A 21,992-nucleotide genomic window follows, 5' to 3' on the forward strand; every position below is an offset into this window, starting at 1 on the left:
AGTGGCTACACAAAGAACAGTCACGTGGATTTAGGAGAATTTAGCTTCCTGTTTCCTCTGTCCTACCTGCTGGTGGTTGAACCCATGCCTTAAAGCCACCCATCCAAAGTTTCAGTCTGGCATGGGAGACAGTAAAGGACAAGAGGCTGTAATCTGCACCGGGAGAATGACACTAAAGAGCACAGCTCTCACTGAATGACCCACTAAAAGAGAGAGGGCAGTTTGATTTCTGGCAGTGCAGAAGTGGGTGTTGTGATGTAAGGAGGAGAGTTATGCCCTCATAACCCAGGCGTTATCTTGGAAGCTGTTATCACTCTTCAGCCACCACATCATTTCCTCCTTTCAGCACGTACAGTCATTTCCATCAGCAAAATGGGAGCGGAGGGAGATATGAGCCATTGCCCCAGAGTAAGTGCTTGGGATCAGTACAAGTCTCATAAATGATGAGTCTTCTTGAGCAGTCTGAGATGAGGCACAGGACAGGAGCTGCAGGAAAAGTCATTTTGCGAATGGTGCAGCAAGAACTCATTCCAACTCACTGGAACTAGCCAGGTTCATGCTTATTTCCTGTGCCATTGAGCATAAGTCATGATTTGGTTTCCTGGTCTGAGATTTGGTAAGAGATGTTACCTGTGCTACGGGCAGGTAAGGAAGAGGAGGAGCTGGGGATGCCCTTCAGAGAATGCTGAAGCGTGCTCTGCACCCCAGAGCTTAGCTGGTGAAAACTGATCTCATTCCATGAAGCTGAAAATCTGGTCTGTTTTGGTAACATTTGACTTCCAGATCTCATTATTCCTGGAGGAAGAAGGGGAGAGGAGGGGTGATGGGTCTTTGTCAGAGTCACAGGGGAGGAGTCTCCCCCTGCTGCAGGCACAGTTACACCATCCGGATACGGAGAGTTCATCTCATCTCAGAGTCCTCATTTGCAGAAACTGAGCTCCTCTAAAACTTCTCCATCATCCTGACTTGATCAGTGTTGCATCGCTGGTGGACTGCTGTAGTTCATGATGTCAGATTTCTGGGTCTTCCAGGTGCTTCAGTACATTAATGCAGCCTTTATTTTGGGGCATCTCTTTTCCTCTGAGGTCTAAGAGATTATGTTCAAACCATTTCCCAGCTACAATTACGTGCCTGGTGTATTCCAGGCCTTTAAGACGTTCCTTATAACATCTAATTTAAGTACCTTCTACTTGACTTAGCACAGGCAGATAAGTATTTGATTACAGCCACTGTAGGAGTAAGTGGCATGTTTAGTGACATGGCTGGAAAGGCTCAGTGTTCACACACCACGTAGCTAAAGCTCTCCATCATAGTGCTCTTGGAACTGGCAGAGGTGGGTTGAGAGGAAAACTCTGTGAGTTTCTCAGCAATGCACAACTCCAAACAGAAAAACAGTGCTCACCCAGAACTGCCAACATCAACGTGTGCCCACAAAAGGTATCAAAGTTTGGTGGAGAAAAACACAGAGGGAAGTAATGGCATTGGTGTGAAACTGGCCTGAGCCCCCAGTTACAGCGGTGAGAAGGATTTGATCAGTGAGCTGTGGCTGAAAGGTGATTGTGTGTAAAAATTGCTGTCTTGCTCAAGTGTCACTGAAATTCAAGCAGAACTTTTACCAGTCGAGCTGGTGAATTATTCAATCCAAAGAATTGCAGTTGTGCAAAGGGATGACTTAGAAGCAAAGCCTATTACCTCTGGCTGAATCATGCTCTAATCCTTATTCCATCAGTTATTCAGAGCAGGAATAGAAACATTAAAGAGGAATAATGCAAGAGACATTGAGAGTCTTTTCAAAGTAACTTCAGCTCCACAAAGTTTTCCACAAATATAACTTGTTGCAGATGTCAAATCTACATTTTTTATTAATCCATTTAAATTCCAGCTTCTGAATTACTGGTCATGTTCACTGTCTTCTGTTCAGGAGAAGGTTGTTTCCAAAGAATGAATACTGGAGAATTGTGTTTCTGTGGCAACTCGAGCCAGTCACAGCCTCTTTCAAGGTTTGCTTGATGTTCTGATGGTTCTCATGATGGAATCCTCTCTTCCACTGGCTTTTGCATGCACTCCAACTCCAGCACCATTCCTCTGGCTGAGCAGTGTGAGGTTGCTGGGTCTTTGCCAAAAGCTTCCAGAAAACTCTGGGGAAAACAGGAAATTTTGGCAAAACCAAATGTCCTCTATCAGGCAGCACTCTGACAAGTGGGAGAAACTCCAAGCCTTCCAGCTTGGCCAAAATGCCTGCATTTGAGTTGATAATCAGCGTAGCTTGGGAGCCCTGCCATCAGCCAGACCTTGCCACCGTATGGAAGCAGAAAGCTGCATGGGTTTTGAGGCAGTATCCATGACTGAGGATTTTTGGAAAGCAGAAATGGAGGCATTTGAGTTTCTTCCCTTAAACTTGTGTTTGTCAGAAGGAAATCCTGCAGATGGTTCACTGGTGATGCCAAGATGAGGAAACTCTTGATGTTAATTGAAAATCGTTCCATCACTCTGTGAATTGATGGCTCCTCCAGCTGACTGATAGATCCACCTGATTGCTGTTACTGTCTATAATCAAATTGTCCCAAATTGGTGGTATAAATATTTGGGTTGTGTCCTCCAGTGACTCAAAGCACCATCAGTTACAAGAGGGGAGAAGTCACCTTAGCACAGTGATAAACCTAACCCACTGTTTTCATTTCCTTATAACAAGCATGAATTTGTTTGCTTTGGTTACAGGAGCACTTTTCCATTCCTTTTGTTTTGCTGTTCCTCCTGCACTTTGTTCTGACAAAGAATCAAGCAGCTGTTTATTTGTCTTCAAAGATTTTATTGTCCATTGCAATGTAGAAGTTCCCAGCACACCCAGCAGAAGCATTCAGCTCTTTGCACAGCAGATGGAAACAGGCTTTTGAGAAGTAGAATTGCTCAATTTTCCCACTAGGATGCCTTCACAGCTTGGAAATAGCAGGGAATTTTGCTTGCTGTTCTGTCGGTGATGGTTCAGTAAGATTCCAACCACTGAGGTCATCATCTAGTTCATCTATGACTGCTCCATGCCATGTCACCCAGTGCCACTTCTACCCCAAGCACTGACCACCACAGGTCGATTGTAGCGGCCATAGGGGTTTCAGAACACAGCAAACCAAGAGATCCAGCAGTCCTTCCCAGCCAGTCTGTTGCGTTCTTGTTTCTCTTCACCTTGTCCAACGCTGTGCTCGTTTCCTTCTTTAGCACCAAGCTCTGCTGTGGGGCAGCAAAAGATTTGTACTTTTGGGGAGAGCGTCTTAACAGCCGGTCCACGAGACCCTGGATGGTTATTTTAATTAACTGATCTGTTCAAAACATCAAGAGCTTGTTGAGCCATCTGGACTGATTAAAGTTGCATATTGCATTACTGACGTGCTGATTAAATCCTTCATTTTGCTCCAAGTCCTAAGTGCCTCCAAATGTTGCCACTCAGAGGCTGCTTCACGCAATTGGGCAGGAGCTCTGTGTTCTGCACTGTGCTTCCAGCTTTGGAGATCTGCAGACTGCTCTGTAGGAGGGTCTTGGCTGTAGTTACTTCTAACGTAGGGCTTGAACAGGACATCTGAATCAGAAAGGGCAGCTTCTGCCTTTAGCACGTAACAATAATTACCACTGCAGAGGAGGTTTTCTCTCCCTCCTGTGCCCTGACACGAAGGACACATTCCTAACATCTGCATCAGAAGGGTTTATCTTATCGTGGAAATCACCCTACAGATAAATGTCTGGTTATTTGCAACAACATACTGCTGGTTTTAATTTGGTTTATGAACTTAAAACCTTGTGGACTTCCAGTTTTATATGGGACTGATCAATGCACATTTAAATACTGCCTCGTCTTCCAGCCAACACACTCAGCAGTTGTTGCTCCAGTTACTTTATCTCGATACAAATGAGACGTTTGCTTTTACAAGGAAGCTGAGGCACAGGGAGGGTGTGTAATTTAACTGAGAACAGGGAGTTGAACTGAGTCAAGGAATCTCCTGCTTGGGAGTCTGTCACCAGAGCAGATCACCTCCTCCTTTACCCTCATGGCACTCAGAGTCTAGTCTTGTCACTCTGCATTTAAACATGCATTTCTCAGGGGTAAAGTGGTCCAGGAGCACAGCCATGTAGGGGGATTTCCAGAGAATACCACATTCTTCAGACCTGTCCCTTTCAGCCTGTTGGAGCTGAAGCCAGATCTCATGGCGGCGGTGGCTTTTGGGATAGAGGACTGGATTGAGCTGGGCTCCCCCTAGCTTTCCCCTAACTGCACTCCTCCTGTTGCTTGTAGGTCAGCGGCCACCTGGACTACATGAAGCAAATGGACACGATTCTAAAAGCTGTGGGCATTAAAACCAAGGAATGTCAGCAGGAGGAGAAGGGCAGCACCAGACTTTTCTCCCCTCTAGCCAAGAAATCACAACGAGCAGCAGGCAGTGAGACTCAGGAAGAGGAAAACACTGTGCAGGAGGAGGATGGAGCTGACAGTGACTGCCAAGCACCCACAACCAACACCAGCGTGAGCTCTGCACTGACACAGCCTGCGAGTGCTGGCACGAGCAGCGATGGCAGCCTGCACCCAGGAGATGAATCCTTGGCCAGCTGTGCTCACCGACAGGATTCCCCTGGATCTCTCTCTGCAGAGAGTTCACCTCCCTGCCCAGCTTGCCCCAGCAGTGCAAAGCAGGCAGCAGGTGATAACACAGACTGAACTGAACCTCCAAACCTCTCCTTGCAGCTGCCACGTGCATTGTGCCCAGCATCAGCTGCACGGAGCCGTCCTCAGCCTCCTGCCCTACACAGTCTGCAGAGCTTCGTGAATTGCTGCCCTGCAGCTCCCAAGGCTGCCGTGTGGCTGGGTGGGAGGCAGCAGAACCATCAGCAAGCCCACACTTTGCCTGGCCTGCATGGAGGCCAGTTGCAGCTCTTTGTGACGGGCAGGGATGCGCAGCACTAAAACTACTCTCAGAGCACAATCAGTAAAACCCACAGAGCTGAGCTGCAGCTTTCAGACCCTGCTGAGGGCCCAGCACATGGCATCACAGTATCACAGCTCTCACAGCAATTTCCCACAGCATCTCCCACTGACAAGAAAAGGCCGATTCTGGCCCAAATCAGTATAGTTCCTCAGGAAGCAGTGGCAATCCCCTCATTGCACAAGCTCTTTTATTCTTGAGGGAAGCAGCTGCCACCATTATCTTTCTGGTACCTAGCTCTTGGGAAAGCAGGTGGCTCTGTGGGTATCTTTAAGCATATTGTGGAGGGGGACTCATTAGTAGGTCATTAAAAGCATTTTTCCACTTCAGCTCTGCTAAGCAGGGGGGCGAAAGGCTGAGAGCCTCTGGCTGCCCTCCCCACTCTGCTGCAGGTTTGCTACCATGGCTCTGACACTTTCCAACCAACAAGGTTGTTTCCCTTCCTGCAAACTGAAGGTGATGAGTGTCTGAGACCTCGTTACCACTAGGAACATGCTTTGAGTCCCATAGGTGAAGGACAGCCAAAAACAGAATGGGCTTTTTATGACTTAGTGCTTCGTGAAGCTTTTTCCCTTGCAAGCCAGCAACACATGGAGACTTTCTTCTTGCCATCCCACACACATCTCCAGCCTTAAAAGCCCCCTCTAGTCATATTTTTAATTGGTTTAAAATAAAGCTAATACTTGGCATAGAATAAACATGAACCTGTTTGATTTCTCCCTCCTTCCATAAAGTGAATTGACATCCGCTCCCTTTTTGCCCAGTCTCAACCTGGAGGGACTCAGCTTTACACAAGTTCCTTTTCTGACTGATTTTTCTCCTCAGCCCAAGAAAATGCAACCTAGCAAGAACGTGGCAAGAGGATAAACTCCCTCCTGTGAGCACGTCTGGGTTTTTCAGCATTAAAACAAGTGCTGTGTGCTATGAATACCTTCCCACCTCCCGATCTGGAATGTTTCATTGACTCAGTGCAATTGTAGCTTGTGATTTTGATTCACTTGCAGCCCTGCCTGTGCCAGCAACCTCCCGAGCTTTCATACACCTTACCTCTGGATTATTTCTCATGCAGTCGAACACACAGCACAGCAACACAGGAAGACAGTGAATGAGACTTCGCCTGGCGTGCGGTTTTCTTCTCCTGGCCTCCTGTGTTGGAGGGATGCTTGGGGTTCACTTGTACAAGTGTGGGCTTCAGGAGGGCAGCCGAAACCTCCTGGTGGAGTACCAGTCCAGGAAGGGCACAGCAACAGCCGACCAACCCATCTCTGATCTGAAAGGCACTTGAGGAAGTATTAGCAGAAAAAAGTTGTTGGTGTTTATTAAGTGCCTGCTGACTGCATTGGAAAAAAAAAAGATTTCTAACAGCATCATCTTCAAATTGATGGGTTGTCAGAGCAAAGTGTGATGGCTGTATGCCAGAAATAGGAAGCTGTGGGATGAAAGCTAAAGGGAAGCTTATTTCGTTCCTTACTACTGTCAGGATACCCGTGGAGCTACAAACAGGCTGAACACCCACACCCGTGTGGAGTATCCAGAAAGCAGCGTTGAGCATTTTGCATCAGATTTAATCCCCCATAGAGCAGCCTGCTCGTGATTACATGGGATGGTTTCAGCATGCTGCAAGTCACTGCTTTCACAGGAAACTGACAGATACAGCCCAGATCAGGCGAGAAGATTAAGTCCCCAGGGGACATGATGTGCTGAGGACTGGAGCAGCCCCGAATCTTGCCCGTGAGTCACGGGACGTGCTTCCCATCTGTTTTTCTCCCCTTGATGTGAGTTAGGGGCGACCTGCTGGGCTGTACAAGCAGAAGCTGAGCTCCTCCCCTGGGCGCAGTAGACATACCCAGGCTGGCCCTCAGGCCTCAGGGGTGCCGAGCTGCCGGCGCTGCAGCTCCAGCTCTGGGTTTTCCATCTCAAAAAGGCCGACCAAGCGAGCAGTGGGGGCAGGCAGGGCGCCTTCAGCTGCTGGCAGCAGGCTGTGTTCATTTGCCACAGCCTCGGAGACAACGGAGTCGGTCTCAGCCTGCAAAGCGAAGACATTCTTGAGGGATGTGGCCACACGGGGCCCGCTGTTGGAGTTCCTCATGGAGAGAGAGATGGCGCTGGGCCGGGGCTCCCCGGTGCGCCGGCAGCAGGGCAGGTATTTGCCCATGGCTCTCTTGAAGTCCCTCATGAAGAGCGGGTAGATGATGGGGTTCATGGTGCTGTTGCAGTAGCCCAGCCAGGTGAGCACGTCAAAGAAGCCAGCAGGGACACAGTCACACACTGCCTGGGGGGGACAGCAAGGTCAGCGGCGACTGCCACTGGAAAAAAAAGCTCGCTCTGCCAAAAGAAAACCCAAGAACTTGCTTACCTGTGTCACATTGGTGACAAAGAAGGGGAGCCAGGCCACGAAGAACATGCCCAGCAGGATGCCCAGTGTCAGGCTGGCCTTCAGCGCCTTCTTGCTGTGCTTGTTTGCAAACCTCCTGCTCTCGCTACCAGCTGCAGGCTGACTTGGGGCATGGGGAACCTGCAGTGGGAGTTGGGGTGGTGAGTAAGAACTTCTCCCCAGGCCGGACCCTCCTGCCCAAGGGAAGTGGCATTTGGTGCTGCAAATCCTGCAAGAAAATCCCACTCTTACATCCCTTCTGGCAGAGGCGGGAGGACGGCCCACCCCACCACCTCTGTACCATAAATCAGGAAGAGGAAGCAATAGAAAACCTCAACACTGACAAGATTATTTTTTCCCCTGTAAAACAGGAGCTTTATCATTAAGTTACACAGGAAACCCAGCTCGGTCAGTGCTTTGGTGAGAGTAGAGTGTGCCCCGAAGAGGCAGCTCTGGCTGCTGAGTAGAGCAGCAAAATAATCATATTTTTAAAGTGGGACATCAAGCATTTCAGCCTACAAACACCGTCACTAACTCAGTTCTCTGTCCCTTCTTGCAATCTAGAATTCATTAGTATCTCAGCTTTGCCACAATTAGGTGAGGCCCTATTGCCACTCAGCTTCCTGCCCAAAAAGAGAACAAGAATCCATTTAAAAGCTGACACTGCATTTTCAGCCGGCCACTCACCTGAGCTGATGTGAGGCTCCTATCAACAACCTACAACCTGCACCCTGCTGGGACGTTTGCCTCATTTCAATTCAGCTGAAAAGTTGGTGGGTGCAGGCTCCCCGTGGCAGAGGAAAGCACCTGGGCATCCCCCAGCAGTACAGCAGTGGGGCCATCAGGCTGTGATGGGTTTGGTTGGGTTGAGTTGAATTTGGTTGAATTGGGCTTGGCGTGGTTGGGTTTGGTTTGCTCCATGGAGCCCAAAAACCCGTCACCCAGGGGAAAAGAAAACAAACATGTTTTGATATTGCCTGCCTCTCCTTTGATTCTCATTTTCCTTTTCAGAGCCTGGTGCAGCTCATCGTGCGCAGGAGGGCTGGCTAGGTCTGAGTCCTGCCTCCTTTCTTAAAAGAGAACAACAAACCAAATCAAGGTACTTCAATGCAATTAAGTTTGTCTTTTCCTGTAGGATATGAGGTCAATAAAGCCTATTAGAAGGAATTAAAGCTGTTAGATTTAGTGGCAATTACCTTCTCCTGGAGATATACAGACAGCCCCAGCTGCAGCCACGCTTTGGCTGCAGGAACACACGTGCTGCTGCTTAACCAGCAAGCTCAAGTAAAGAGCTATCTTGCAGTTCCTATTGTAGGCCAGGTAACAAAAACAGAACCTGGATGTGCAAAATAAGGTGCCCTCCAGAATTTCCTATTTGCTGTTTAAGCTCCTTCTCCCCCATACGGCTCACACCCACCACAGTCAAGATTTGCTAGTTGAAAGATAAGATTAAAGCCCTCTGGGATGACACGAGAGGGAGCGAAAGCAGCATTTATTTTGTACCACTGAGCATTTTTGCATCTGAATTTATTTCTCTGCTTCTGCTCATGCTGTTCCTGTGCTCCTGAGCAGCTTCAACGCTCAGCATCACTGGGATGAACGTGGGCACCACCGCAGAGCCACCGTCCTCCCTCTATGGAGGTGGTTGTTGCCCCAGATCCCCACTCTTATCCGGGAGAACAGGAGATGCTGCTGATGGCTGGCAGCGGTGGATTTGCTGCTTGCAGGCTGCAGGAGTGTGATGAGGGCTGTGTGCTCCTGTCCCATCACAGATGCATGGCTCCCCACTGCACACCTCCTCTCCACAAGGAGCCCACCTGCGTTCTGGGGCTGTGACACGGTGCATGGGAACAAGGCACATGCTGGAGCCCCCCATACTCAGATTCAAGCTGCGTGGGCTTCCCAGCCTTCCCTGCTCCCTGGCTCCTGCAGAGGACGCCGTCACCATTTCCCCACCGCCCCCCCAGCTGCAGCCCTTCACCTGCTCCATGCTCTCGGTGGTGGTGGCAGTGGCCACGTTGGAGGCGAGGGAAGCCACCTGCACGGCTTGCTTGCGAGCTGCCAGGAGGATGCGGCAGTAGGTGAAGGAGATGGCGGCGGATGGGAGGAAGAAAGTCAGGCAGGAGGCCACCAGGGCGTAAGGCAAGCTGACCACCAGCCGGCACTGCTCCTCGTCCCCCCGGGAGGTGACATTTGGAGACCAAACCTCGAATTCCAGCTTGTGCCAGCCCAGTTTGATGGGCAGGAAGGAGGCCAGAGCAGCCAAGGTCCAGGTGGCCAGGATGAGCCAGAGGGCCCTGCAGGATGTCATGCGCAGCTTGTATTTCAGAGGGGAGATGATGAGCAGGTAGCGGTCCAAGCTGATGACGCAGAGGTTGAGGATGGAGGCGCTGCAGCACATGACGTCGAAGGCGTACCAGAGGGAGCAGAAGTCTCCCCTCAGCACCCAGTGGCCGTAGAGCTGATTGAGCATGGCGGGGGGCATCACCACCAGCCCCACCATCAGGTCGGACATGAAGAGGGACACCAGGAAATAGTTGGAGGTGTTGCGGAGGGAGCGCTGGGTGACGATGAGGAGGATGAGGAGGGAGTTCCCGGCTGTGGTCAGCAGGATGATGAAGCAGAGGAAGGCGGCCATCCAGCTGCTCCCCACCAGCAGTGAGCGCCCCCCCAGCACGCTGGCATTGGGGGATCCCAAAATGCCCTCCATGAGGAGCGGGGCAGCGGGGCTGGCTCTGCAGCCGAGGACCTTCTCCACCTGTGCTAGGTGATCATGGCAGGCGCCGGCTCCAGGGGAGGGAGCTCCATCTCTCCGGCTGTCCTCCTTGCTGCTCTCTTCTCCCTCTCTTCCCCTGCTCTCTCTCTTCACTGGCAATCAAGGCAGTGACATTTCCAGGAGCCGATGAGCAGCGAGGTTCTCCTCCCTGTTACTCACAGCCAGGCTTCTGCTCGTCCCTGCAAATCCCCTCCGTGCCGGGATGTGCCCGGACAGCACTGCTGGACGCCGAGGATGCCGTGGGCACCGGGGGAGCTCTGGACAGGAGGACACGCCGGACTCTGTGATGCTCTGCACCAGGGAGTCAGACGGACCACGCAGCGCTGGGGATGCTCAGCTCTCAGCTCTCCGCTGCCTTCGTCCACCTGCAGGGCTCTGCCCCACCGACCTCCTCCGTGCCTGAGCTTTGCTGCTGCAGCCGGAGACGGCGAGGAGAGGCAGAGCAGCCCTGGGCGCGGGGATGCTCCCAGCCACGCTCAGACGCGGGGAGGAAGATGCAGGAGCACGGGAAGCTGCCCGGCGGTGCCTGGCCCCCGGCAGAGGTGCGTCGGGCGTGCGGGGATGTGCGTGAACGGTGTGCGTGCAGCAGCCAGCCAGACTTTTACCTGCTGCTCTGCGATGCACAGCGCAGGATGCAGAAATGCCGATACGGAGGAGGTGGGGCGGAGGGGAGAGGAGGAGATGCAGTGAATTGCTAATGAACACGGGGATTTGGGCTAAACTCTGCGAAGTGGCAGCCAGAGAGTTCCCTTCTGTGCCTTAAAGACACAGTCCGCACCGTGCTCTGCCTCCCCCCTGCTGTGCAGACCCCATGCTCACTTTGCAGGCCAACAGCACTCTGCGGCTGAGCCCGACTGCCAGTGCTGAGTGCAAGGTTCTGTCCTCAGTGCCGGCTGATGAGAGCAAAATTTTGCATAACCAGATACAAAGCAACAAAGCCTGCATCCAGTACCTGCAGCTGCCCTCTCAAACAGCAGCCAGAGGCAGGCAGGGGGCTGGGTGGGCCCAGGGCGACTTGTCCCTTCGGCAGCAAGGCCGAGGACCCTACGTGCTCCAGCAGCTCCTCCATGCCATCTTCCAGAAGATGCTTCCAAATCTCGAGGTGCCATCGTGCAACCTGAGCTCCCACCTCCACCTTTCACAGTCAGTACCTCGAGGAGCTTGGCAGACACTGATCGTTTTCTTCTCGTTGCTGACAGGGTTTGTCCTTCAAACGGGCTCAGGTCCCACTGAGGGCACCGCAGACGCCGGCACCGACCCCAGTGCTGATGGAGAGATGGGACAATGGGACACCCCTGCATCTCCGTGGCCAGAGCAGCAGTGAGTTGTGAGGATGTGCCTGTTTGACCCTAACACACTGCCTGTGATACCAGTGGGAAACAAGAACATGAATGAAGGGAAGGAACAGAACTTTGTCTCTTTATCGAGATCTGCTTCGCTAATCTGCTTTTCAACAACTGTCCCACTTTTCCTAGCAGCTGAATGGGAGTGCCTGGCCTGGATGCCATCTGCGAGCAAGACAGAAGGGAGATGCACAGCAGGACTCATCTGTGTGTGTGAGGAACACGGTGCTCCCCCCAGCAGTGTGCCACTCCATAGCTGCTCTCCTGGGAGGATGAGCTCCCCTGGGTGCCTGCGCGTGGCTTCTGCCCCTCTGCATCTGCAGGATCTCCTCCTGGGACGCTCCCATGCAAACCTCCCCAGCCGGCCCTGCGTCACGCTGTCCTGGCAGGCAGCCCGGGGCAGAGCACACACACGCGAGGCTCTGATCGCAGCAGGAGGTTGCTTTAGAAATGCGTTTGTACCAGGAAAGCCTCACTTCCTCGTCCCATCTGTGCTGGGAACAAGCAAGGAAACCCACCCTGAGCCCACGCTGTGGCGGCCTCCCAGCTGGGATAAATCACTGCAGCGGCACACGTTTATCCCAGCTGGGCCTCGCTGCTGCTCCAATGCCCCGCTTCCTTCTCAGCACCGCTGCACCCCAAGCTTGGAGCATCTCAGCTTCACCGCAGAGCTTCTGCTCCAGAGAAGACTGAACAAAGCCTGAGCACCTGAGCATGCTGCATTCCCTCCAGCAACTGGAACCTTACGTGAAGTCCTGGTCCAAGCTTGTCTTCCTCCGGCCCAGAAGCGCTCCTGGAAGCTGCAAAACGTGCTGAATCGAGAGTGTCACCTAGTGGCAACAGAACCGACCGAGGTCGCACGAACCCGCAGGGAGCCCGTGCACAGCCTACGAGAATGGGACCAGAACTGCAGACACGGGCCAGGTGCTGCATCCCTGCGGTTGGTTTTCCTTTCAGCAGCTCTCCCTGCTCTTGAAGGGAAGGCAGCAGAAAGCTTAAGGGAACCGTGGCTCTCCTTGTGCTCTCCTGCTGCACTGCCTGGTTCTGACATCCAGCTTGCTGCTGAAAACCAGACAGGCATCAGAGCGCCCAGAAATGGAAGTCAGAACTAATTTATTTAAGAAAACAAAACCAAAAACCAACAAAGAACACAAACCAAAACTTGTACAAAGGAGAGGGAGGCGTCGGTTACAAGCTCTGGAAGCTTTTGTCAGGACAGTGCCAAAGAAATTAGCTTTATACAACAGAGAGAGGGGTAGCAGGAGGGGCCCCCACGCTGAGCCCAGCCCCGCATCTGCAGTGGGGTCCAGAGCAGTCCCTACAAAGGTCCATCAGCATCCCGGGACTTGTCCCCCTTCTCCCTCCACCACAATTAAAGTGCAGCAGGGAAGGAGGGGAGAGGGGCCAGCTCCCACCAACACCACCCCAGCACAGGCTGTGAAATGTGAAGCCGCAGTGCCCGCGGCACAGTGCAGCTCCCTCACCCTTGCGAGCTATGTGGTGGCCCTGAGGACCAGCAAGGAAAGGGCTCTGGCCACCACGGCTCCCAGCAACCTCACACACAGCCACAGAGGCACAGCCAGGGCAAAATGCTCCCTGTGAGTTACCTCACACAAAGGCACGGGGGTTGAAGTAGGACCCAGCGAGCGCCAGGAGGAACAGCGCGCCCATGCCGAGCCCAGGCACCCCAAGGCAGTCAGGGGAAGCACGAGGAAGAAGGGAGACCCCCATCCCACAGAAGAGATGTGCATCCCTTGTGTGGCTGCAGGGAAGCCGCGCCCTTCTTCCTCCAGACCAGGCAAGAGCCACGTACAGAAGAAAAGCCCAGAGGGCTCATCGAGGGCTCCACAGCAGGCTGAGGATCCTGCAGACAGCCCTGGGGAGCCCGGCTCGGCTCCCACTCTCTGCCAAAGCCCCCTCTGCCCACGTCCCCGCTCCTCTCAATATATTATTACTATGATGTGCAAGTAGTTTTGCATCAGAAACCCCCAGCCCTCCTGTGGCCCCGCTGCTCCAGCCCCACGTCCTGCCCGTGCCTCAAACCGCTCCTCCAGCCCCAGGGTGTCGTGGAGAGCAAAGCGTGAGGGTAGCTATTAGACAGGAAAGCCTCTACCACCCCCCTCCCTTCCCAAGGCCCGGCCCTCTCCCTCGCACACACTGCCTGCCCGCGTTGCAAGGACAGTCCGCGAGGGCCGGGTCACTCGTCGCCCTCCTCCTCGTGGTGGTGGTGGCTGGAAGCGGGGGGCTCTTCTACCTCCTGCTGGTGGTGGGCATAGTGGTGGGGGCCGGGGCCCTCTGCGGCCATGTTCTCCTCCGCGTTCAAGTAGACGTTGAACAGGGCTCCCTCGTGGCTCGGCTCCTTGCCGCAAGCCTGGCAGCTGCAGTGAAGTATCTTCTCCACCAGCTTGTCAACCCTGGGGATCTCGTCGTTGCCTGGGCAGTCCAGTGTCACCTGGGGAGAGGGACGAGGATACAGTGAGCGCGTGGGCTTGATCCCAATGGCCATCTTGACCTGCCCCATGCACAGCAGACTCAGGGTATTTTAAGCTAGAAATCGTGGCTTGCTACCCAAATAGTCATGGTCACAACACGAGGGTGCTTGGGAACATCTTGCAGCTGCAGAGGCGCTGTACCAGCTGGGGAAATGAAATGGCTGAGGTGGGACCTGCCCCCAGGCACTGCAGGCTCAGCAACATCAGGGTAACTGCAGAAAGCACGGTGCCAATAATCTCAGCTAGTTTGGCTTGAGCCATCTGCCAAAATGACTGCGTCCAAAGCAAAGCAGAGAGCTGGAGGCAGTGCCCTGGTTGCCCAAACCTCCCTTGGAGACAGCGCTTATGGTCCTTCCAGGATCCATGTGGCAGGAAACAGATGCTGGGAGGTCTGGGGGTGACTGGCAGGAGGTGACTCTTAAGTCAGGAGCAGGTGACAAAGGGGAGTGGTGGAGAGCAGAGGCACGCAGGATGAATAATGCAGGGACTGGCAGAGGATGCTTCTTCCTACACCGACAAATGCACCGTGCATCACCACAGTCACTCTGCTCCCAGCAGCCCCTGCCACCCAAGCGTCTCAAGCCAGGGCAGAAACACCTGAGGCAGCCTGGAGGAAACTGCGAGCAGAGCAACCTCAGGGAAAGAGAATGACTTCCCCCAGAGAGGCGGCAGTGCAAAGCAGAGAGCAGAAAAGACAGAGGAGCAGGCAGGGATACTTACAATTTCCCACATGGACTGCGCCGGCATGCAGGAGTCGCAGTGAACCAGGGACTCTGTGGACTGAGGGAAGGTGTTGGGGACACTGTAGCTGAAACACTGCCCCAGGCAGGCCCTGTGGAGACAGCGGGACGGAGGAGGGCTCAGGGTGGCCGCCTGCTCTTCCCGACGAAGGCAGGGAGAGGTTTGGCAGGTAGGATCCCTACCTGTTCTGGATGGACTTGGACTCGCAGCCGCTGTGCCCCACGATCTGGGTGATGTTCTTGGCCTCACACCAAGCGCTCTTGTCCGGGAAAAGGGCGAGTTTGTTTATGGGAGGCGGCGCAGCCAGGAGAAGCGCTGGGAAGAGAGCTCCGACCACAAAGCGGAACATCATGGCCAGCTCTGCCGAAAATCTGCAACTGGAGCCAGGGAGCAAAGCGTTAGCAGGAGGGAAAACAGGCAAGCTGACCCATCTCCAGCCCCGCGGCAGCTCCTGGCGGGGGCGCGCACACGAAGCGCTGCTCAGGGAGCGGGACGCGCCGCTCTGCCTCTCCCCTGCAGCAAACCCTCTCTTCCGAGCTCCGTGCCAGGAGTAACAGCAGCCTTTCCACCACATCTTACCCAAGGACAGGCTGGAAGGAGTTTGCAAAACAAAAGCGTCGCCACCGCAGCCTGCGCCAGGTTGGAGAGCTCGCAGACCGCAGAAATGTTTGTGTTTGAGGAAGGCGCAGACTTGCCCGCTTCCGCTTCTCCCACCTTAAAAGCCAAAGCCACAAGACTTCCCAGCAGAGACAAACCGCTTTCCCAGGAAGGAAAACCGCTCTTCTCCTAGCAGCGCGCAGCAGGTGTCGCTGCAAGGCAGCGGGGAGACGAGGAAACCTCACTGCGGAGGCAGGAAAGCACAGAAACGGCCAAAGGAGCGCTGATGTTTACAGAGCCGTGCCCGTTCGGCGGCGCTGTCCGACGGTTCTTCTGCGGATGGGTCCGCAAACAAGGGGGGTCCCGTGCCCGCCTGGAGGAGCTTTGCTCGCAGCGGTGACGGCCGGGGAGGTGGCAGCACCCCGCAGAGATCCCTGCCAGCTTCCGTGCGGGCCGAGGTGCCGGCGTTAACTGGGGTCACTGGGGAAAGGCAGATGGAACAGCATCACAGGAACAGGGACATTTTTTCCTTCGTGGGGTTTGGATCGAGCCGCAGTGAAAGGCAGACGTTTGTACTTTCTAAAATATTTGTTAGACCCGTGTTATTTGTTATTTCCTTCTATTTGTTTATCCAGACAAAGATCCAAAGCCCACACTGGAAAGACTCCCATTGATTCCCATGGCTCCCAGGCCCAGCCCTCTAACGGAAAGGAAGAACGCCGTGTTTATCAGCCCGGGCCACTGGGGTCAGCTCTGCTTGGAGTCCTCCCAGCCGTGCACTCAGCCCTTCCGCGCCATCCTCATCAGCCTGAGGGCCACCAAGTTTGTCTGGACTGCTGAGGCTTTCAGAGCTCAGCTCTGCTGCTGTAAGGCCATTACAGGGGAGAGGGTCCAGCCCTGGTAGCCCTCTGCTGAGGCTGAGCTCCGGGTCTGACTCAGGAACCCTTCTTCACAAGGGACACAGAGCGAGCCGCCTCCCTGCCCTGCATCCCAACACAGCAAAGCCCCCCTCCCTGGCCCCACCATCTCTGAGCAGAGCAGGTCGGGGTCTCTGCTAACTTTTCTTACTTGCTGACCGTACAGGAACTGAAATGATATAATGTAGCACCACTTCTGTAGGCCTGGTCCGTGCAAAGCAGGCTGTGCAGGTTTTGCTTGGAGAGGAGCAGAAGGTTTCAGCCCCTGAACTCACGTCGCCGTTAATGAGAGCAGTGTGATTAAACTTTTGTCCTGCAGACAATTCTTAGGGCTCATTTCCCTCAGAATTCTTTCCGTTTCACTAGGCAAATTCTGAAATTTTCTGCTGAGGAAAACGCAGCTGAGCTGCACACACTGCGTTCGCTTGGTTTTCTGAAGCAAGCATCACTCATTCCTCAAATGCCAGCGGCTCTGTGCTGAGGAATCCCACTCCCAAAGGCAAGACCGAGATCAGAGCCGGGATGTGACCCAAACAGCAATTGCAAACCCCCTGGGGAACAGCTGAAATTCCTCAGGAGTCAGCACGCAAGTTCACTTCCACATGCCCGATTAGAAAGCAATTTCCTTCCTTGCAAAGAAGGTGGTGGCTGGTTTTTTTTCCAGGTTTCTCTGCATGTACACATGGCGGCAAAGAGGCAAGCAGCTCCAATGGAGCATCCTGCTGCAGCCTGGCTCAGCAGATACCAGGGATCACCTGGAGCACCTGGGATCCTGCCTCCAATCCCGAGAGGAAGGCGGGTGAGGTTGTGCTCTGCTAAAGCACAAACCCTGGCCTGGAGTCAGGAAAGCACTTAAGCACATGCTGAAGCCCTCTGCTTTCCTGAGCAAGGGTGCCTTCACGACCACGGCCCCAGCAGTGTGGGGCTGGTGCTGTTTGCAGAGGGGCTGCAGAGGCACCAGGCACATTTACAGCAGTGCAGCTGAGTTTGGGAGGGAGCTGGGGCTGGAAGCAGCCTGCTGGCGGCTGTGCCTCGTTCTCTGGCATCGTTTGAACCAGCCGAGCAAACAGAGCTGCCATGAAAACCATCCATCTGACAGCAGCCACAGGGCGGGGGACAAAAGCACCGCTTTCCTTCTCCTCCCTGGCTGCGAAGGGAAGCGAGAAAGGAAGACGAGGTATCCGAGCAGGTTTGCAAACCCACCATTAAATAAAGGCACTGAGCACATTCCTCAGTGACAAGCTAAATTACATGGTGCAACCCCTCAAGGAACAAGTGTGTGCTCCCCAGCACTGAACCCAAGCCTGGCCTGCCGGCAGGGCCAGCACCACCCTGAGCACAGGGCCTTTCTCCTCTCCACAGCAGGGCACGGATTTTTCTGGTCAAAGCTTTCCAAGCAGAAAGTTCAGCTCAGTTCTGCAGATCATCAGCCCTGAAGGTCTCCCCTCTTTGGAACTACAGCTTCCCCTGCCGCCCGTCCCCAGCTGCGTTCCTTCCCTCCCTCGCGGTGCCCAGGCTCTGCCCTGAAGACACCTGGGGTCGCTCCTGACCACCAGGATTCTGAAGCCAGAAGAAAAATGCTTCTCTCACAGCCCCGCATCCTCTCCCTGATGAAGGAGCAAAGAAATGACTCAGCCCTGGAGCCTGGCACATCCCGGACTCCGGAGACAAACAACATGCGTGCAGCTGCAGCCTCGGAACCCAAAGCCCTTTTTCCAGCCACAACCTGCACCCGCGGAGCCAAAGGGCAAAACATCCGCGGCCAAAGGGTGTCAGCTCACGGCAGAGCCTCCTGGGAGCTGGGGGTGTGGAGGTGGAGCTTTGGGCAGCCCTGAGGACTTTCCGAGCCCTGCAAGGAGAAGGAGAACGGTTCCAAGGATGCCTGGAAGCAGCTGGGAAATCTGCATCGTCCTGCCGGCCGGAGCGCAGCAATCACAGCAACTCCCTGCGAGGCCGAGCTCCCACCACCCAGCCCACAGCTGTTCCCAGCCATTTGGAAACTGAACACTTGGGGAGGGAAGTAGGAAAAAAAAAAAGATCTAATCAGTGTTACCCTGTTTTTCCAGAGGGGAGGTGTAGACTGTGATAGAAGACGAGCCTGCAGGTGGACGTGGGGAACGTTTCATGAGTGGTTTCACGTGTTTATGTGTGTTTTTCTCAGCCAGGATCTCGTAGTTTTGCCAAAGGCATAAAAATGGTGACACGGGTATGCGGTGCCCATGGCCACACACACGGCATCGCAGGCTGTGCGAGACAAGGAAGCCCTGAGCTTTATAAACATCGCCTAGCTGCGGCTCAGAGCCCGCTGTGCTGCATGGAAACAGAGTCGGCTCTTGGCCACAAAAACCAGAAAGCACCAGATCCTTTTGGGGCTCCATTGCTGTGCCAGCCGTGTCCCGAATTAACGTGAGCAATGACATGATAACATCACCAGGGGAGAGGGGAGAGATCAAGCTTGAAAGTGGTTAGAGGTAATTCTTCAGGACAGCAAGACAGATGAGTGCTTAAGTGAACGCAGAAATCCCATCCGAGAGCTCAGGCCTCGCTTTGCCGAGCTGCAAAATCCGGGAAGAAACAACAAAACAAAAAGGGAGCACCCTGAGATGTTTAAAATGCACAAGGACAAATCCTGAGAGCTGCTGCTAACGGAGCAAACGCTGCCTTGCTTCTCACTGTGGAACATTTCTCACTGCTCCTTGCAGAAGCAGGAGGTGTCAGAGCTCCCCGTTCTGTAATGTGCTGATTTCCACTCCAGCACGGCTGGCTGATTTGCAGGGATGAAAGCGCTGCAGCACATCGAAATCCCTCTCCCCTCCAGAATTCACTTTTGGCTTCTCAGCTGCGTGCCAAGTGCCTGAAAAACCTAACTGATGCAGCTGGAAAGAGAAACCCAAGCTCCTCTGCCTACAAGAGTCATTGGAAAGCTACTTAACGACCGAGGCTTAGGACGGGGTCTGAAAGCAGCACTGCTGGAAGGACACGGACGGCCGTGGTGGAGGCGAGAGCAACGTAAGCAGCTTCTGGAATCATTTCAGTGGGTTGATCTCTCCAGCATCGCAGCCACGGCCAGGAAAGCGCAGCGACCTGAAGCGCTGCCCTCTGCCCCGTCTCTCCTCCAGGCACCCACAGCAGCACTGCAGCTGCACACCGTGCTCACATGCCCAGACCTGAGCGAGGCTCAGCTCCCGCCCGCCTTCCACCCCACGCCGGTGTTTCCCATGCGCTGCCCCAACATCACACACCGCGGTCATTCAGTTTCACCGTTCCTACACCAGCCCGTGTGGAAGGGGCCGCCTCGTCCCTGCACACCCCTCTTTTTCGGGTGAAGCCAGCGCTCCTGAGGCCAACAGTGAAGCTGGGAAGGGTCCCAGCGGCGCTCGCTTTTCCCGGTGTGAGATTTGAAGCCGGCGCAGCCGCATCCCCGGGTGCTGGCTCCCAGCAGGCCCAGCTCTGCTTTCACTTAGCGAAGCGGGACCGGCTCCTCCGAATGACTCCGCCGGTGCAAATGAGATCAGAATCTGGCACCGCTCATCCTACTCAAAACAAGCCTAACTGGAACCAGATAAAACCAGTTTGAGTAAATAGTGGCCACCGGGATGATGATTTCTTTTTGCTGAGCACACCCGCGGCGCAAGGCCGGCTCGCAGCCGGGGATGGGTGTTGTCTCGAATGCCAACCGCGCTCGCTTTCGGCTTGGCCGCTCATTCATTACCAAACTTGCATAAAGAATCGAGCCGTGCCCCGTGCGGCGCGATCGGGTTCCAAGCTGACAGCGGGAGGTGGGAAGAGGGGGCAGAACGGGGACGGCTCCCCAGCGACGGTCCTGCTTGGGCCACATGCTGGCCGCAGCCAAACCGAGGGCAGAAATGCGGTGCTGCTGTTCCCCCCGCTCAGTTAATCTCTGTTTTGATCCGAAATCCATCGCCTGCACTGTTTGCCCACGGCATTCAGACGGGAGAAGACACAGCGGCGGCTTTCAGGGCCAACGGAACCGCTCGCAGCCCCGCTGCTGTTTTCAATGACTCCCAGGCGCTGGGGCTGACCTCACACTTGACATTCAGACGGTCTCTCCAAAACTGCAGCGCTGGGCCCAGCACACGCAGTGAAGGTCGATAAGAGCCTGATCAAAGCGGCCGAGCCATTCCTCCCTCCAGCTGCACTCATTTCCCCGCCGTGGAGACGCAGCCGGGCGCTCCAGAGGCTGAGCTTTGAGGGAGCTCCGTCACCCTCTTTGCAAGACCACAAACTCCCCAAGATGGAATTCCGAGCTGAGAGGTCAAGCCAAGAGCTCGGATTCTTCTCGGGGCTGTTTGCAAACACTTGGGATTTTTATACTGAAGGCAAATTCCGTTTCCCGTCCTGAGGTTTTGCAAATTTGAGGCGAGCTGCTTTGTTTTTGAGATGGGAAACTGCCTTCAAAAAGCAAAAGTGCCAGCTGCGGGCAGAAGAGTTTTGGCCAGTGGGACACTGCAAAGAGGATGAGAAGTTCTGAGGCTAAAAATACAAGGGAAAATCCTGCTTGTTTCAGCGAGGTGCTGATTTTTCTTTTCCCATAAGAACCCGTATGGCAAAGCTGTGGTGCCGCAGCTGCACCAACAGAGCACACAGTCTGAATTTTGAATTACGGGGTTAATCCTGTACTAAAGAGTTAGTCCACGGGGCAGAGCATAAGATTCTAAGGGACGGTGCCCTCGTGAGATGTTAGCAGGCAAGTTATGGCATAAGGGATCGTCCAGATCAATTTTACTGCAGCTTTAATGAGCTAATCTGCGTTCTGGCCCCAAAACATGAGCAAGAAAAAGAGAAATCTCCCCAAACGGGCAGCCTGTTGTAGTGAGCGCAGAACGACTGCTGCAAATGCTTGTAAAAATGGAAACACCGCGTTACGGTTCAAGAAGCAGCCACAGATAGTTCAGATAAACGGCTTCATCGGGTTCCAGGAAAGGCAGAAGCTGCAGGATCCATTCTCAGGGCAAACTTTTCAAGCGAGAGAAGCTGACTGCCGCTGGGAAGACCTTCCTCTGCGCTTCCCAAACGGCCGCTCGTCCTGCGCTGCTCTGCGAACCGACTCGCCGCGCATTGCCGTTCAAAGCCCCGGAACGGACGGGAAGAACTCTGCCCCGCAGATGCGCTTCCATCTCCCGTTCTCTTATTTCATTCGAGCTAACAGGCGGCGGTGAAAATAGTTTAATGACCGCACGGCAGATCTCCCGGAGTCCGCCCCGTCTGCGAGCGATTCGTGCCGGTGGCAGCGCCCTCATCAATCGCTCGGGGGAGAACGGGGGAGAAAACGAGGCAGAAAATCGAAGGGCAGAGAAAGCGAAGCGTGCCGGCTGGGTGCGGGGCGCGGGGGGGAGAGAGCGGCTCGGGGAGGGGTGGGGATCCCGGAGGAGGATTCCCGGAGCAGTACTCACCTCCCAGGAGACGGCGGGCGCATCCCATGGGCTCCGGGGCCGCGGGCGGCGGCTGCGGGCGGTTACGGCCCCGCGGTGCCCGGCGGCTGCCGCATCCTCGGCGCCGCGGCCCCCGGAGGCGCGGGGCGGGCGGGAGCTGCCGCCTCCCTCCTTCCCTCCCTCCCTTCTTTCCTCCCTCCCTCCTTCCCTCTTCTCCTCCCTCCCTTCTCCCCGGTGCCGGGCTCCGGGCGGTGCCCCCGGCCCCGCCGCCCGCTATTGCACAACCGGGACGCGGGGGGGAGGAAAGCGAAAGGAGGGGGAAAGAGGGAGGGGACCGCCTCCTCCTCCTCCTCCTCCTCGGCTCCGAGCGAGCCCCACAGTGCCCTTCTGAG

At 54.7% G+C, this 21,992-nt stretch overlaps 3 protein-coding genes across 6 annotated transcripts in view; 1 reads left to right on the forward strand and 2 right to left on the reverse strand.

Annotated features, from left to right (window-relative positions):
* Positions 1-5,661, forward strand: part of TMCO4 (transmembrane and coiled-coil domains 4) — a 37,847-nt gene extending 32,186 nt beyond the window's left edge. For all 3 annotated transcript variants that reach the window (XM_042882957.1, XM_042882958.1, XM_042882956.1), the window contains one exon: positions 4,283-5,661. In XM_042882957.1, coding sequence (XP_042738891.1) covers positions 4,283-4,702 — 420 coding nt within the window. In that variant the 3' untranslated portion in view covers positions 4,703-5,661. The remainder of the gene's footprint in view (positions 1-4,282) is intronic.
* Positions 5,662-6,752: 1,091 nt separating this feature from the next.
* HTR6 (5-hydroxytryptamine receptor 6) lies at positions 6,753-10,051 on the reverse strand. The gene is made up of 3 exons (XM_042882960.1): positions 9,323-10,051; positions 7,324-7,482; positions 6,753-7,239 (listed from the first exon to the last, which is right to left on the reverse strand). Exons 1-3 carry the CDS (start codon positions 10,049-10,051, stop codon positions 6,826-6,828), a joined length of 1,302 nt encoding a protein of 433 aa, XP_042738894.1. The 3' UTR covers positions 6,753-6,825.
* Positions 10,052-12,556: 2,505 nt separating this feature from the next.
* LOC122186519 (neuroblastoma suppressor of tumorigenicity 1) lies at positions 12,557-21,681 on the reverse strand. 2 transcript variants are annotated; one of them, XM_042883273.1, is made up of 4 exons: positions 21,622-21,681; positions 14,876-15,070; positions 14,673-14,784; positions 12,557-13,912 (listed from the first exon to the last, which is right to left on the reverse strand). In XM_042883273.1, exons 1-4 carry the CDS (start codon positions 21,642-21,644, stop codon positions 13,658-13,660), a joined length of 585 nt encoding a protein of 194 aa, XP_042739207.1. In that variant the 5' UTR covers positions 21,645-21,681; the 3' UTR covers positions 12,557-13,657. The 2 variants fall into 2 exon arrangements, with proteins under 2 accessions (XP_042739207.1, XP_042739208.1); XM_042883274.1 differs by lacking the exon at positions 21,622-21,681 and adding an exon at positions 15,273-15,496.
* Between the last annotated feature and the right edge of the window lie 311 nt (positions 21,682-21,992).

Source organism: Lagopus leucura, unplaced genomic scaffold, assembly GCF_019238085.1.
Source record: "Lagopus leucura isolate 7727_CA_CO unplaced genomic scaffold, USGS_WTPT01 Super-Scaffold_100037, whole genome shotgun sequence".
NCBI classification, from domain to species: domain Eukaryota; kingdom Metazoa; phylum Chordata; class Aves; order Galliformes; family Phasianidae; genus Lagopus; species Lagopus leucura.